This window comes from Mastigoproctus giganteus, chromosome 2 (assembly GCF_048544385.1).
Source record: "Mastigoproctus giganteus isolate SK-2022 chromosome 2, ASM4854438v1, whole genome shotgun sequence".
Taxonomy (NCBI): domain Eukaryota; kingdom Metazoa; phylum Arthropoda; class Arachnida; order Uropygi; family Thelyphonidae; genus Mastigoproctus; species Mastigoproctus giganteus.
Window position 1 is genome coordinate 202,875,428 of NC_143576.1, and position 15,955 is coordinate 202,891,382.

The 15,955-nt window shown below is 37.0% G+C and overlaps 1 protein-coding gene across 1 annotated transcript in view; it reads left to right on the forward strand.

Moving 5' to 3' along the window:
• Positions 1 to 15,955, forward strand: part of LOC150089920 (cilia- and flagella-associated protein 45-like) — a 154,820-nt gene that overhangs the window by 87,170 nt on the left and 51,695 nt on the right. The window contains exon 8 of the mRNA XM_090390133.1: positions 6,742 to 6,849. Coding sequence (XP_090246259.1) covers positions 6,742 to 6,849 — 108 coding nt within the window. The remainder of the gene's footprint in view (positions 1 to 6,741; positions 6,850 to 15,955) is intronic.

Genomic DNA, 15,955 nt, shown 5'->3' on the forward strand with positions numbered 1-15,955 from the left:
AGTAATGCATACAGGTCTGGAGACCTCATTTTAGGAAAGATGTAGAGCTGCTGGGACCAGTACAGAGAAGGGCAATGAGATTGGTTAGGGGGGAACAAAGGGTTGCTCTACCAAGGACTTAAGTTCTCCAATTTGCAGCATCTGGAGACTAAGCACCTGCAAGGTGATCTGATTAAGGTGTATAAGGCCTTGAATGGTTTGAGCAAGTTCAATGCTGATGGGAGTCTTTCTCCCATCAGCATTGAACACACCTGAGGAGGCATAAATTCAAATTGAGGAAAAACAGTTGTAAAATAGATGTGTGGAAATTTGCCTTTAGCCAGCAGGTGGTTGATTTCTGGAACAAACTTCCATCGGTCATTGTGTGAAGTTGATAGCCTAAATAAATTCAAGAAAAAACTGGACAAACTGGAGCAAGCAGATGGGTGAAATGGAAAGTTTTTTTTTTTGGCTGATGCTGTATAAGCTTGCTTTCTTGCATCGTATGCCTCTCCTACTGCTATTGTTAGTTTATATTACACTTGTATGTAAGCTACTCTAGTTAATATATGAAGTTGTGCTGCTTGCTTCTTTTAGAATGGTGTGGGAATTGGAATCAATTGAAGAAAGTTTTTATGTGTTTATATTAAAAATTCTATAAATGTGATCACTTATGTCAGCATGGAAAAATACATTTCAAATTAGGCACTATCTCTAAAACTACGATTAGTATTAGTAATGGCAAATAATGCAAGAATGTATGCTCTTTATAGCATGAGCCAAAAAAAAAAAAAAAAAAACCTCCTCAGAAATCTTGTCCAACCTCTCAATTTGCCTAGTTCTTCCCAATTTATTCAAATTACCTATTTCCGCAGCACCAGATGGGAATATTTATTCCAACAATCAACTGCCTGCTAGCCAAAAACAAATTTCTGCACATCTGCAGCAACCATCCTTCCTCAGTTTGAATTTATACCCCCTCACATGTGTAGTCTGAGCAAGGGGAAGAATGTCATCAGCATTAAGCTTCCTCAATCCCTTCAAAGCCTTAAATACCTCAATCAGATCTCCAGATGTTGCAGTTTGTCAAACTGAAACTTTCCTTGGTAAGAGTACCCTTTTCTTTCCCTCAGTAATCATATTGCTCTTCTTTGCACCTGTTCCAACAGATCCACATCCTTCCTAAAATTAGGCTTGCAGACATATGCTCAGTACTCAAGGTGTGCCTAACCATTACTCTATACAAAACAGGATAATCACCTCCTTATCGTTGCTGGCAAAATGTCTGTATATTATTGTAAAAACTCCATGAGTTGTCTTAGCCATGTCTCTGCACTGTGCCAAGAACTTATTTTCTGCCTGAACAATTATCTCCAGGTTTTTTCCCTTCTCCACTGCCCTGAGTGTGTTACCACACAATTGATGTGTTATTCTGCGATGACTGCTGCCCCTAAGTAGTAACTTGCATTTGTCATTATTAAACTTCAATTTCCACTTCTCAATCACTCTTCCTACCCTGATTATTGTTATTACTGACATTGTAATTACTGTCATTAACTGCTGCATACCCAGATAACATTGAAGGTTCGACTATTGATGATCCTGCTCAAGTAGCTGATAAACTGAATGAGTATTTTGCATCTACATTCACACATGAGGAATTATTCAAAGAGGGGAATGCCAGAAGTTTATCAAACTCTAACTGGGAGATAAGTGATTTTGTAATAACTGAGAGCAAAGCGGAGGAGAAATTGTTGAAGTTAAATATAAAAAAAAAAGGCACCTGGGGCAGATGGAATCTATCCAGTTATAATGAAGGAGGCAGCAAGGAAGTAAGCAAACCCTTAGCCATAATTATAAGAGCATCCTTAGAGTCAGGAGAGGTCCCCATGGACTGGAGATGTTCAAATGTATCCCCAATTCACAAAGGGGGTTCAAAGGGTGACACAAATAATTATAGACCTGTTAATTTAACTTCTGTTCCAGAGAAAATAAAGGAATCACTAGTGTAGATTAAAAAATATTTAAGGGCAAAGGCCTCATGCTACGAGGTAGAATGACTAACATATAGGTTAGTACAAAAGCATCATTTTAACGTAGCCATCTACCAAAGTAGTTAAATTAATTAATTAAATTGGCATCGTTTTGGTTATATCTCATATTGTGAATGCCTTCACAATGAGTTGCCATGATATTGTACTACTTCGAATAAGTAACACTTCACCAGTGGAGAAGACTACTGTTACATATTCTCAGCGGATACCACCACCACCCAGATGGCACCATTTCAAAGCTTGTTGGCTTCTTCTCATTGGGTGGGTTGGGTGGGCAGGTACCCTGGTGTTGCAATAGGGACATTTCAGTTATGAAGTATAACTTCACAGTATGAGAAATGCCTGATGGTGTGCAGTGATGTGCTCAGTTATGAAGTATAACTTCACAGTATGAGAGATGCCTGATGGTGTGCAGTGATGTGAAGTTATACTTCATAACTGAGATGTCCCTATTGCAACACCAGGGTACCTGCCCACCTACCGAAGGGAAGCCAGCAAACTTTGAAACGGTGCCATCTGGGTGGTGTTATCCGCTGAGAATAAGTAACAGTCTTCTTCACTGTTGAAGTGTTACTTATTCGAGGTCGTACGATACCATGGCAACTCATTGTGAAGGCATTCACAATATGAGATATAACCAAAACGGTGCCAATTTAAATTTATTAATTAATTTAACTACTTTGGTAGATGGCTACATTAAAATGATGCTTTTGCACTAACCTATATGGAGTCACTAGTTAAAGAGGTGATGCAGGATCACCTAGACAAGACAGCAGTAATAGTTCAGACACAGCATGGGTTTGTTAAGGGGAAGTCTTGTCTGACCAATTTGATTGGATACTACAATGTGGTCGCAAAGGAACTGGAGGCAAAAAATAATTTTTATATCATATACTTGGATTTCAGGAAAGCTTTTGATACTGTTGCACATGGAAGACTGCTGTACAAATTGTAGCAGTATGGCATTAAGGGCAAGTTACTGCAATGGATAAAGGGATGGTTGAGTGGGAGACGGCAGAGAGTGGTAATAAATGGACACTGCTCTACGTGGACTAATGTTATTAGCGGAGTCCCCCAGTGTTCGGTGCTGGGCTCATTGTTGTTTTGTGTATTTATCAATGATATTGATGGAGGTATATCAGGCCTAATGTCCAAGTTTGCAGATGATAAAGAAGGTTGACAGGGTTGTTAATGACAGTAAAGACAGTATGCTACTGCAACAGGATCTAGAAAAGTTAGGCAGATGGGCTGAGAAGTGGCAACTGAAGTTTAACATTGACAAATGCAAAGTACCCCATATTGGTAGCAGTAACCCAAGAGAAATATACCAACTGTGTGGTACTACACTCAGGGAGGTGGAGAATGAAAAAGACCTCGGGGTAATTATGCAGTCAGATATGAAGTTCTCTGAGCAGTGCAGATGGGCTGCCAGAGCAGGTCATGGACTTTTGTCATTAATTAGTAAATAGGAATTTTTCTAGCAGAGATAAGGAGGTGATTATCCCTTTGTATAAGGGAGTAGTCGGGCCACACGTTGAGTACTGTATACAGGTCTGGAGGACTCATTTTAGGAAGGATGTAGAGTTGCTAGAACGAGTACAGAGAAGGACAACAAGATTGGTGACAGGAACAAAGGGGTGCACTTACGAAGAAAAGCTTAAGTTCTGCAAGTTGCAGCAGCTGGAGACTAGGCACCTGCGAGGTGATTTGATTGAGGTGTATAAGGCCTTGAATGTTTGAGTAGGCTCAATGCTGATGGGATACTTCCGCTTGCTCAGATTAAGAACCTGAGGAAGCATAGATTCAAATTGAAGAAAGACAGTTGTAGAATAGATGTGCGGTAGTTTGCCTTTAGCCAGTAGGTAGTTGATTGGTGGAACCAACTTCCATCTGTTGTTGTGAAAGTTGATAGCTTAAATAAATTTAAGGCTGAACTAGACAAACATTTCAAGTGACTGGATGGGTGAAATGGGAAGGGTTTTTTATTTTTTTATTTTGCTGATGCTATATAAGCTTGCTTTCTTGCATCATATGGCTCAACATTATTTTTTTTACATACAGTCCATTGTTGCTGCATCATAGTATCCAATCAGAATGGTCACACAAAATCCATGCTTTGGCTTCTGTTTAACTGTATTCTCTCTGTATGGTCCTGCATTACTTCTCTAACCAGTTACTCCATTATTTTCCCTGTAACAGAAGTAGAGTTTACAGGTCTGTAATTATTCACTTCACCCTTTGGTACCCCTTTGTGAATTGGGGAATCAAAGGGTAAAGTGAGTAAATACATTTGCACACCAAATTTATTGAATGTTGCATTGCCTTAGATTTTAGTTCTCCTTTACTAAACTTCCCCAAATCTGTCCTTTCTGTACACATTGTACTCACCATATTCAAATTCCAAACCTCCTTTATCCGAGTGACACTATGATTCTGATGTCCCTACATGTCCACATTTTATGACTCAATCAATACCCCAAATTCATGAAATTTGTTTACTCTGCTCATTAGTGTACATGTCTGTGTATATATACCTGTTTTTCATCCTAGTAATTCTAATACAGCCCTTAGTAATTCTAACTGCAGCAGGCCTTGTAATCCCTGACAACTTGCTTCTCAGGCTGCTGTGTGCCCAAGCAGAAGAATAATTTACCCCTCTGCTTACAGTTGCTGTGTAATCTATTACTCTGTATATCCCCTCCAGATAGCAATTTTCTGACCCACCTAACATTGCCTCAATAGCATCAGCACCCCCCTTCTATTTAAGAGTATCCATTCCCTGTAAAAGCAGTCTAAATATTTTTCCATACAGGCCAAAAATAATTAAATTAATATAATAATAATAAATAACTAAATAAAAATTAATAATAAAAGAAAAAATAAATGTATAAAAAATAGAAAGAAAAAAACATGATTTTCTCCACATGTAGTAATTATCCAGCTAACCTTTGAATTTCCCAAACTGTCAACCCCAATTATTAAGGGTTATTCATTCCAGTAACTAACAACTCACTGGCTAAAAGAAAACTTTCTACAATCCAGTATAAATCTCTTTCCTTATAATCTGAATTTATGGCTTATAAAATCATTTATACAGCCGAAGCTCTTTATAGCGACCCTCTTTTTAACGTTCCACATGTTACAACGTTGTTGGTCCCTGCAAATTTCTCATTAACCTAATGCTATTTTATGAACAATCGATATAATGACTGTTTTCTCATTCTCCTGGGAGGCATTATTGTGTGTGTGTGTGTGTGTGTGTGTGTGTGTGTGTGTGTGTGTGTGTGTGTGTGTGTCCTTCAGAATATCCCATTCCAGTACTATGCTAATTTCCAGCCCTGAAAATCAAAGAAGGTACACAAATTTCTATGTGCATGAATAGAGCCATATCAAGTATGCACATCTATAAGTCATTGCCTCTTCATATTACTTTGTGTATTATCTCTAGGCTTGTGATTTTTTGACCAGAAAATATTCCTTGGTAAACCAGATTTTTTTCCACAACTTTTTGATATTTGAAAAAGTATTTTACTTTATAGTTTTGTGACCAGAAATTAGTATTTAAAACTTTTTCACTATGTATTCTTTGAGATATTTTTGATAGGAAAAATTACAAAATTCTAAAATTCTAAAAAAAATTCTAAAAAAAAAAATTTTCATTCCAAAAAATTATTTGTGCTTTTGATTTAAGAATTGTACACATTTCTGTATTCAGTTTTTTTTTTTTTTTTTTTTTTGTTACACTTTTGTCTCTCCATTGACGAGATCAACTTAACTTTTGTCCATGAATGTTGACTAATACTCACATTAGAAATAATGCTGTTATCCACAAGTCACCTTAAATTGGTAATGTCATTTTATTCACATAGCATCACCAATAAAAGTGAATTCTGCTATTGTCTAAAACTGAGGGTTCCACCATCATGACAGCCATTTTTCAAGACTTACTGGTCTCTCATTAGATGACAAGTAGCCAGCTTGTGAATAATGTGTCAAGTCTAAATGAGCCACCATGGCATATGGAAAAAAAAAGCTTCCAGTTAAATGCATACAACAGTAATAAAGGTTGCAGGGTTATATTTTTAAATTTTTCAACAGGGTTATATATTTCAATGCAGTCAAAATAATTTAAGAATTTACATGTCAGCCTTTACTACTTTGTTGTGTGAGGTATACGAAGCCTTTATTAGAGGCTGCCATTCATCTGAAAGACCAAACAGCTATCACAATGGTGCTCTGAGTTTTAGCCAAACAGCAGATTTACCCTTTTTAATGATGTCTTTCTATAAAACAGTATTAACGATTTATGTTGATTCTTAGCTAACAGTGTCATCTCTGATGTAATCATAAGTCCAAGCCTTGATGGTCAAAAGTTTGGCTCTGTCACTGAAGGGACCAAAAATGTCTTCCAGCAGAAAACAAATGCACAAATACACAAAATTCTTAAATTATTTCAGTGCCTACATTAAAACATAACCATGCTACTTTTACTACTTTGTTGTGCTTCTGAATGTACCATTTTCAGTTAACTGAAAATTCAGCTATCAGATCATAGATTGTAGTGCTTTTTTTTTTTTTTTTTCTTCTTCTTCTTCTTTTGAAAATCACTCATTTAGAGTGATTAAATACAGAATGTTAACTGAATTTTGTATAATGCTTAGTGCATATTTATTATTTTTTTTTTAAGTAAGTAGTTTCATTTTTGTAGGATGGTCTTCTACGAGAAATGGACGGTGTTTCTAGAAGAAAACAGTATGAAAAAAAAAGAGAGAAACAAGAAGATCTGTGGGTAGTGGAATATCAGAAGCAGAAAGCAGTAAGTGTGTCATTTAAGTCTTATATATCCCTGAATTATTTCTATCTGTAAAATCCTACACAGTTTCGGCTTCAGGTAAAATATCACTCTGGGAGAGGTCTACTTTCGGCACTCCTACCATTGCTGTTGGTACAACAGTAGGATAGTGGGATATAGAATAAATACAATGAAAAAACATAAAACAGAAATAAAAAAAATAAATTAAATATATATACAGATATGCAGATTAGATAAGAGTATGAGAAAGGGGAGCTTACCCATTAGATGTAGTTATAATGGAAAAAAAATTAAATAGTGCCAGAAAAATAAAAGCAGAATAAATAAAATTAAAGTTACATATACAAATAGTACTTAATGCTACAAATTTTTCATTCATTAGCCATTATGATTTTTATTATTACTTATTATTAATTATATATATATATATATATATATATATATATATATATATATATATTTTTTTTTTTTTTTTTTTTGTTTCTTTGGGCAATAGGTGCTATTTATATCATTATGCTCCAAGGAGCCACCTAATCAACCAGTACTTTTTGCCCGCTCTACCTATGGAATAGGATAATTATTAGATGTCCCTTTATAAACTTCTTACATTCTTCTTTCTATTTAGAAAAAGTAAATAAACACAAGTTTTGAACCATGAAAACTATTTTTTAGTAACTCTATTGTTAAACAGTTATTATGCAGTTAGCTGACACATTACAATATAATTACCAAACTAAGGAAACGAAACAAATTCATATTCCTAAATATACAAATGTAATAACAAGAACTAAAAATGTAAACTGAAAATAGGTTAGGGCATACTATTCTGGAGTTAATTTCAATTAATTAATTTGATTCATTTAAAATTTAGTATCAGTATTAATAGTGGCAAATGCTGCAAGAAAGCAAGCTTATACAGCATCAGCAGAAAAAAAAAATCCTCTTTCATCTATACATTCCATCCAATAGTTTGTCTAGTTTTTCCTTGAATTTATCGAAACTATCCACTTCAAGAACAACGGTTGGTAGCTTGTTTCAACAATCAACCACCCTTTGGCTGAAGAGAAACTTCTGCACATCTGGTTTGCAACCATCCTTAATCAGTTTGAATTTATATTCCCTCATGTGCATACTCTGAGCAAGAGAAAGAATCCCATCAGCACTGAGTTTGCTTAAGCCACTTAAAGCCTTAAACACCTTAGTCAGACCAGCTCGCAGGTGCCCAGTCTCCAAATGCTCCAATTTGCAGAAACCAAACCTTTCTTGGTACAGCACCCCTTTGTTCCCCTCACCAATTTCATTTCCCTTCTCTGTAGTCATTCAAGCAGCCCTACATCCTTCCTAATATGGAGCATCCAGAAATGTATGCAGCACACAAGATGTGGCCAGACCATTGACTTATTCAATAGAATAATCACCTCCTTATCCCTTCTAGCAAAATTCTTGTATATCATTGACAAAATCCCATGAGCTGTTCTGGCAGCCTGTGTGCATTGTCAGAGAACTTCAGACCAAACTGCACAGTAATCCCCAGGTACTTGTCATGTTCCACTACTCTAAGTGTAGTACCACACAGTCAATACGTTATTCTGGGATTACTACAGCCCATGTGTATTACATTGCATTTGCCAATGTTAAACTTCAGTTGCTATTTCACAGCCAATCTGCCTAATTTTTCTACACCTTGTTGCAGCAGCTTACCTTCATTACTGTCATTAACTACCCTTCCAACTTTTGTATCATCTGCAAACTTAGACATTATGCCTGATATATACCCTCATCAATACCATTAATAAATACTGAAAATAACAAGAGCCCAGCACCAAACTCTGTGGGACACCACTAATAACATTACTCCACGAAGAGCAGTGTCCATTGATAACCACTCTCTGTCTTCTCCCACTCAACCATCTCCGTAACCTTAGCAGTAACTTTACCTTAATGCCACACTGCTCCAATTGGTACAGTAGTCTTTTATGTGTAACAGTATCAAAATATTTCCTGAAATCCAAGTATATGATATCAAAATTATTTTTTGTATCCAGTTCCTTTGTCACTGTATCATAGTATACAATCAGATTGGTCAGACATGATCTCCTCTTAACAAACCCATGCTGTGACTAAAGTATAACTGCACATCTGTCTAGATCAGGCCTGGTCAATCTGTGGGCTGCATGCGGCCCGACAGATGATTTTGATACTACTGACTACATCAGTTTAAAATCATTAACTTGCTGCACTAGGCACGATAAATAACAAGAAATATAATACTAGACCTGCTGTACTTCCCAGAATCCCACCATTCATCCCCTTTTTCAAACCAGAAACCCTGCAGATGGAAGTAATTGATTTACAGTGCAACAATGAATTAAAACTCGTTCACGCCACAACATCAAAAATCAACTTTTACAACACATATGTGACAGTGGAAAAGTATCCCAAATTAAGATTTTTTTTGCACAAAAAATTTGGGCACCTTCGAATCTGCATGCGTTTGTGAAACTTTCTTTTCAATTATGAAATTTATTAAAAGTAAATCTCAAGCTTCAATAAGAAATCAATTAAAGTGTGCAACTGCCAATATTGAAGTAGATTTTAAAACAATTTGAGTGATTGCAAAGAAAAGCAAATATCTCATTGATGTAGAAATAAAATAAAAATGAATGAATAAAATAAATTTTTATGGCATTTGATTTTTTATTTTTAAAAGATTGTTTTATTTTATGTGGCCCCACGAAAAATTTGTAGTTTGTCAAGGTGACCTGCAGAACGATTCGGGTTAGCCAGGCCTGGTCTAGATGGTTCTGCATTACTTTTTTAATCGGTAAGTCCGTTATTTTACACAAAACAGAAGTTAATCTAACAGGTCTGTAATTACTTATGTCAACATTTGATCACCCTTTGTGAATTGGAGATACATTCACACATCTCCAGTCCATAGGGACCTCCCCTGAATCCAAAGATGCCTTCATAATTATGTTTAAGGGTTTGCTTACCTCCTTTGTTGCCTCCCTAAAAGTAATTGGATATATCCCATCCATCCAAGGTGCCTTTTTTATGTTTAACTTCAACAATTTCTCTTCCACTTATCTCTCAGTGATCACAAAATCATTAAACTCCCTGGTAGAATTTGATAAACTTCTGACATCCCCCTCCCTAAAAAATTCCTCATGTCTGAATGTAGATGCAAAATACTTATTCAGCCTGTTAGCAACCTGAGCAGGATCATCAACATGAAGTGGATCAGTGTGATTCAACCCCTTTCAGTAAAGAAGCCTTTGCTGCTTTTCTTGGTATTCTTTGCCAGAAACTTCTCATAACTGCCTTGGAAAACTAACCTCCTTTGTGATTAATTTCAGACTAGTTTATATCTACAATAGGCTTCTGTACCACCTGACAATCTGTATATATCCCATGCATTTTTCTTCTGTGCCACATCACAAAGCAACTGGATGCAGGGAATAACTTTGATATCATATATTTGGATCTTAGAAAGGCTTTTTATACCATTGCACATGCAAGACTCCTGCACAAATTGGAGCAGTTCAGCATTGGAGGCAAATTGCTGCTATGGATAAAGGGATGGTTGAGTGGGAGAAGACAGAGTGGTAATCAATGGACGCTGCTCTTCGTGGACTAATGTTATTAGTGGAGTGCCCCAGGGTTCAGTGTTGGGTCCATTGTTGTTTTCTGTATTCATTAATGATATTGATGATGGTATATCAGGCTTAATATCCAAATTTGCAGATGATACGAAGGTCGGTAGGATTGTTAATGACACTAATGACAGTACGCTGCTGCAACATGATCTAGAAAAGTTGAACAGATGGGCTAAGAGGTGGCAACTGAAGTTTAACATTGACAAATGTAAAGTACTGCATATGGGAAGCAGTAACCCCAGAGTAACGTATCAACTGTGTGATACTACACTGACAATGGTAGAGAATGAAAAGGACCTGGGGTAATTGTGCAGACAGTCTGCAAGAGTAGCTCATGGTGTCTTGTCAATGATATACAGGAATTTTTCTAGCAGGGATAAGGAGGTGATTATCCCCTTTTATAAGGCGATGGTCAGGCCACACCTTGAGTACTTTATACAGGTCTGGAGGCCTCATTTTAAGAAGGATGTAGAGCTATTGGAAAGACTACAGAGAAGGGCAACAAGATTAGTGAGTGGAACAAAGGGTTGCTCTTACGAAGAAAGGCTTAAGTTTTTGCAGATTACAGTGTTTGGAGACTAGGCACCTGCAAGTTGATCTGATCGAGGTGTATAAAGCCTTGAATGGTTTGAGCATGCTCAGTGCTGATAGGATTCTTCCTCTTGCTCAGAATAATCACCTGAGAGGGCATAAATTCAAATTGAAGAAAGACAGTTGTAGGATAGATGTAAGAAGTTTGCCTTTAGCCAGCGGGTGGCTGATTGGTGGAACTGACTTCCATCTTTTGTTGTGGAAGTTGATAGCCTAAATAAATTTAAGGCTGAGTTGGACAGGTATTTGGAACAAATGGAGGGGTGAAATTGGAGCTTTTTTTTTTTTTTTTATTTGGCTGATGCTGCATAAGCTTGCTTTCTTGCATCATGTGCCTCTACTAATGCTAGCGCTAATGCCAACATGTCTCATTAGTTCTTCTGACATTCGTTTAGATGTAAGCTTTGAACAGTACTTCTTAGTTGATATGAAAAGCCTAGCTGCCACTATGATTATTTCCATGAATGTTTTCCATTTAGAATTTGTTGTTGGTAACATTGTTAGTTAACATCATCATTGGTCTCACTGTATAGAATCTAAAAAGTGTGTGAGACCACTGTAGTCTCCTTTGCTAAAGTAAAAACCCTTCCCTTTACCCTTAATGGGAGTTACTTCTTTAAGTAAATCCCATCAATACACTGTGATCATTGCAACCCAGTAATCCTTTTATCTGCAGATTCTGAATACATATACTCGTAGAATCACTGCTGATAATCAGATCAAGAGTGTTTCACTTTCTTGTTCCCTCTGGCAGACATGCCTTGGTCCTATTCCACTTATCCTTTTTGCACAATATTTTTCCCATTTCCCTGACAATGGAGTATACATGGATACATTTTCACATCTCCAGTCCGCAGGGACTTCCCCTGAGTCCAAGGATGCTCTCATAATTATGGCTAAGGATTTGCTTATTTCCTTTGCCACCTCTTTTAATATAACTGGATAGATCCCATCCACCACAGGTGCCTTTTTTATGTTTAACTTCAACAATTTCTACTCCACTTTGCTCTCAGTTATTACAAAATCATTAAGCACTCTGTTACAGTTTAATAAACCTTTGGCATTCCTCTTCGTAAATAAGTCCTCTTGTGTTAATGTAGATGCAAAATACGCATACAGATTATCAGCTATCTGAGCAGGATCGTCAACAGTCGAACCATCAATATCAAGTTGACCAATTTGATTCATCCCCTTCCTTCTAGAGTTTATATAAGTAAAGAAGTCCTTGCTGTTTTTCTTAGCATCCTTTGCAAAAGATTTCTCATAATCCGCCTTTGCTTTCTTAATCTCCTTTGTGATGATTACAGACTAGCTTATATCTGCCATAGGCTTCTGTGTAGCCGATAATTATATGCATCCCATGTATTTTTCTTCTCTACCACAAGTCTCATTAGTTCATCTGACATCCATTTAGTCCTAAACTTTGAACAGTATTTCTTTTAACACATTTAGTTGATGTAACTTTCGGCATCGCCACAACTTAACTAAATGAAACACAACTGCATTGCTCAACAAATGCGAAGTAACAGAACAACATAGTTACTTTAACGAGTTGTTCAACTCTCGAAAACTAAAAACTTGATTTGAAATCTAGTTATATATCCTTGTAGAGCTCTCAAAGGGCAACAATTTTGTTGCTTACTGTTTTTGTCTTACATTTATAGTTTTCAAGATATTGCGAAAACAAACTTGAAAATGCTTGAATTTTTCAACTCTCTTAACTGTGCATCGCTATTACTCAGGAACCATAAGAGCTACATCAAAACTAGTTATAGTATTAGTATTAGTAACGGCCGCATGGTGCAAGAAAGCCTATGGCTTATGCTGCACAAGCCAAAAAAAAAAAAAAAATCCGAACAAAACAATGATAAAAACAAAAAATAAATAAATAATAATAATTAATAAATAAAAAATAAATAAAATAAAAAGGAAATTAAACCTATCATCCTATGCGCTTCCCTTACCAGAAAGTACTATCCAGATGACCTTTGAATTTCCCCAAACTGTCGGCCTCTACCACCCATGAAGGCAACTTATTCCAGTAATTTATAACTCTCTGGCTAAAATAAAACTTCCTGCAGTCCAATCTAAACATTTCCCCCCCTTAACTTGAATTTATGTCCCCTAGTTCTAGCATCATTTATAATCTTGAAAATTTTGTCCTCATTCATTTTACTGATGCCTCTCAGAGCCTTAAACACCTCAATCAAATCTCCTCTAAGGTGTCTAGTTTTCAAACTCTGCAACCCACATATTCGAAGTCTTTCATCATAAGGATGCCTTTTGCCGATCTCACCAGGCGAGTTACCCTTATTTGCACCCTTTCAAGAAGCTCGATGTCTTTCTTTAAGTGCGGTCTCCATACTTGAACACAGTATTCCAAGTGTGGTCTAACATAAGCCTTATATAATGGGATTATCACGTCCCTATCTCTACTTGCAAAAGTTCGATAGATCATCGATAGGACACCATGGGCCTTCCTTGCAACCTGTTTACAATGCTCAGAGAATTTCATGTCTGACCGTATCGTAACACTCAAGTCCCTTTCCTCCAGTACTGGGTTTAGTTGAACTCCACCAAGTGAATAAGTTTTTTTGGGATTACTGTTTCCCAGGTGTAATACCTTACACTTTGTTGGATTAAAGCATAGTTGTCATTTTTCTGACCATTCTTAAAGTCTATCTTGGTCTCTCTGAAGAAGCTCAGCTTGACAGTGATCATTAACTACTCTAGCAATTTTAACATCATCTGCAAATTTAGACATCACACCCTCTATCCCTTCATCAATGTCGTTTATGAAAATTAAAAACAACAGTGGTCCTAATACTGATCCTTGAGGAACCCCACTTCTTACATCAACCCAATCTGAGGAATAGCCATTTATCACAACCCTCTGCCTCCTGCCCTGAAGCCATCCTTCTATCCATCTAAGGATTTTCCCAGTGATTCCAACCTGTTCCAGCTTATAAAGCTACCGCTCATGTGGGACTGAGTCAAAAGCTTTGCTGAAATCTAAATAAACAATGTCCAAATTATTCCCTAAATCCAGCTCGTGAGTGACCCTTTCGAAATAGCGAACCAGATTTGTTAAACATGATTTTCCCTTTACAAAACCATGCTGAGTATCCTTGAGAATTTCAGTTCGATCCAAATGATCCTGAATTCCACCCTTGATCATTGCCTCCATGATTTTCCCTACTACTGAAGTCAGACTGACAGGTCGATAATTTCCAACTTCACTTTTTGAGCTACCCTTATGTATGGGAGATACATTTGCACTTTTCCAATCCAAGGGAATTTCCCCAGAGTCTAGTGATGCTCGCATGATTAGCCTCAATGGTTCAATGCACTCGCTTGCCGCCTCGCTTAAGATTATAGGGTATATTCCATCAACTCCAGGAGCCTTACTGGTCTGTAGGCTCGAAAGTTTTTTCGTTAAATAATCTTGCGAAATTTCAATATCATTATTACATATATATTTTAACTTCGCTCCCACAATTTCTTATTGCCACAAAAGGCTTTTCATTTGTAAATATCGATGCAAAATAACTGTTGAGTTCATCTGCAACGGCAGCTGGTGTATTTATTACTATCCCCTTTCCCTTACGTAAAGGTCCGATCTGGTTTGTCCTGCTCTTCTTGGCATTTATATATGTGAAGAATTCTTTATCCCCCCTCTTTGCTCTGTTTGCTAGTGATTTCTCATAAACTGCCTTTGCCTGTCGAACCTTTTCTGTGGCTCTATTACACATCACCTTCAGCTGTTATAGGCTTCAGTACTTTTTATTGCTCTGTAACCTTTCCATGCCACCTTTTTCTGCTCAAGTAATGCGGCAACTTCACTATTCATCCAACTTGGAACCCTTCTCGTGGAGTATTTTTTTAATGGTATATACGCATTCAAGGCATCTGTGATTATTGTTTTAAAAGCGTACCACAGTTCAATTGTATTCATTCTCTGCGTGATATCTACCCAGTTAATAGAGGCCATGTAGTACCTTAAGGCATTGTAATTTCCTTTTCTGAAATTAAAACCCATTCCTTTGCCTTTTACCTCTTGTCATCATCCACCATAGAACTCCGTGATCACTTCCTGCTACTGGTTCCTCTACTCTCAGCCCTGTTATGTCATCTGATTTTCATAGGTGATGATGAGGTCTAGGATATTCTTTTCTCTAGTACTTTCCCTGACATGTTGATACAAATAACAGTCATCTAGTTGATTTAAAAATTTTGTTCCCATGTCGAGTTTCCTTCCCATTTACTCCAATCAATTAGAGGCAAATTGAAATCGCCCATAATAAGGCATTGACGCTTACTTGCCCATTCCATTTGCATATAGAGGCTTTTGTCATAATCTTCACAATCACCTGGTCTGTAGATTACTCCTACTCGCATTATACCTTTGTTTCCAACTATCTCACACCATACAGACTCTATACTAGCATGTGAAATGTCTGAATCCGGGAAAGCTATCGTCGCACTCAGGCTGCTTCTGATAAGAAGCTTTACCCCACCACCCCTTCTATCTAACCTATCCTTCCTAAATACATTATACAATCCGTACTGAAACTCATCATCCCCAATTTCCGGGTGGCACCACGTCTCTGTAAGCCCTATTATGTCCGCGTTACTTGTTTTAACCAGCAGTTCGAATTCGCTCATTTTATTGACGACACTTCTAACATTACTGTATAAACAATTAAGATTTACTGTTCTTGTATATTTAACAACCCTAACACAACCCTTGAAGTTTTTTAGGCTCCCTTCCCTGATATTAGCTACCCACTCACGTGAAACGTCTTTGCCCCCAGAACATCTAGATAATACGTCCAGTTGGGGTAACAGATAAGAACTCT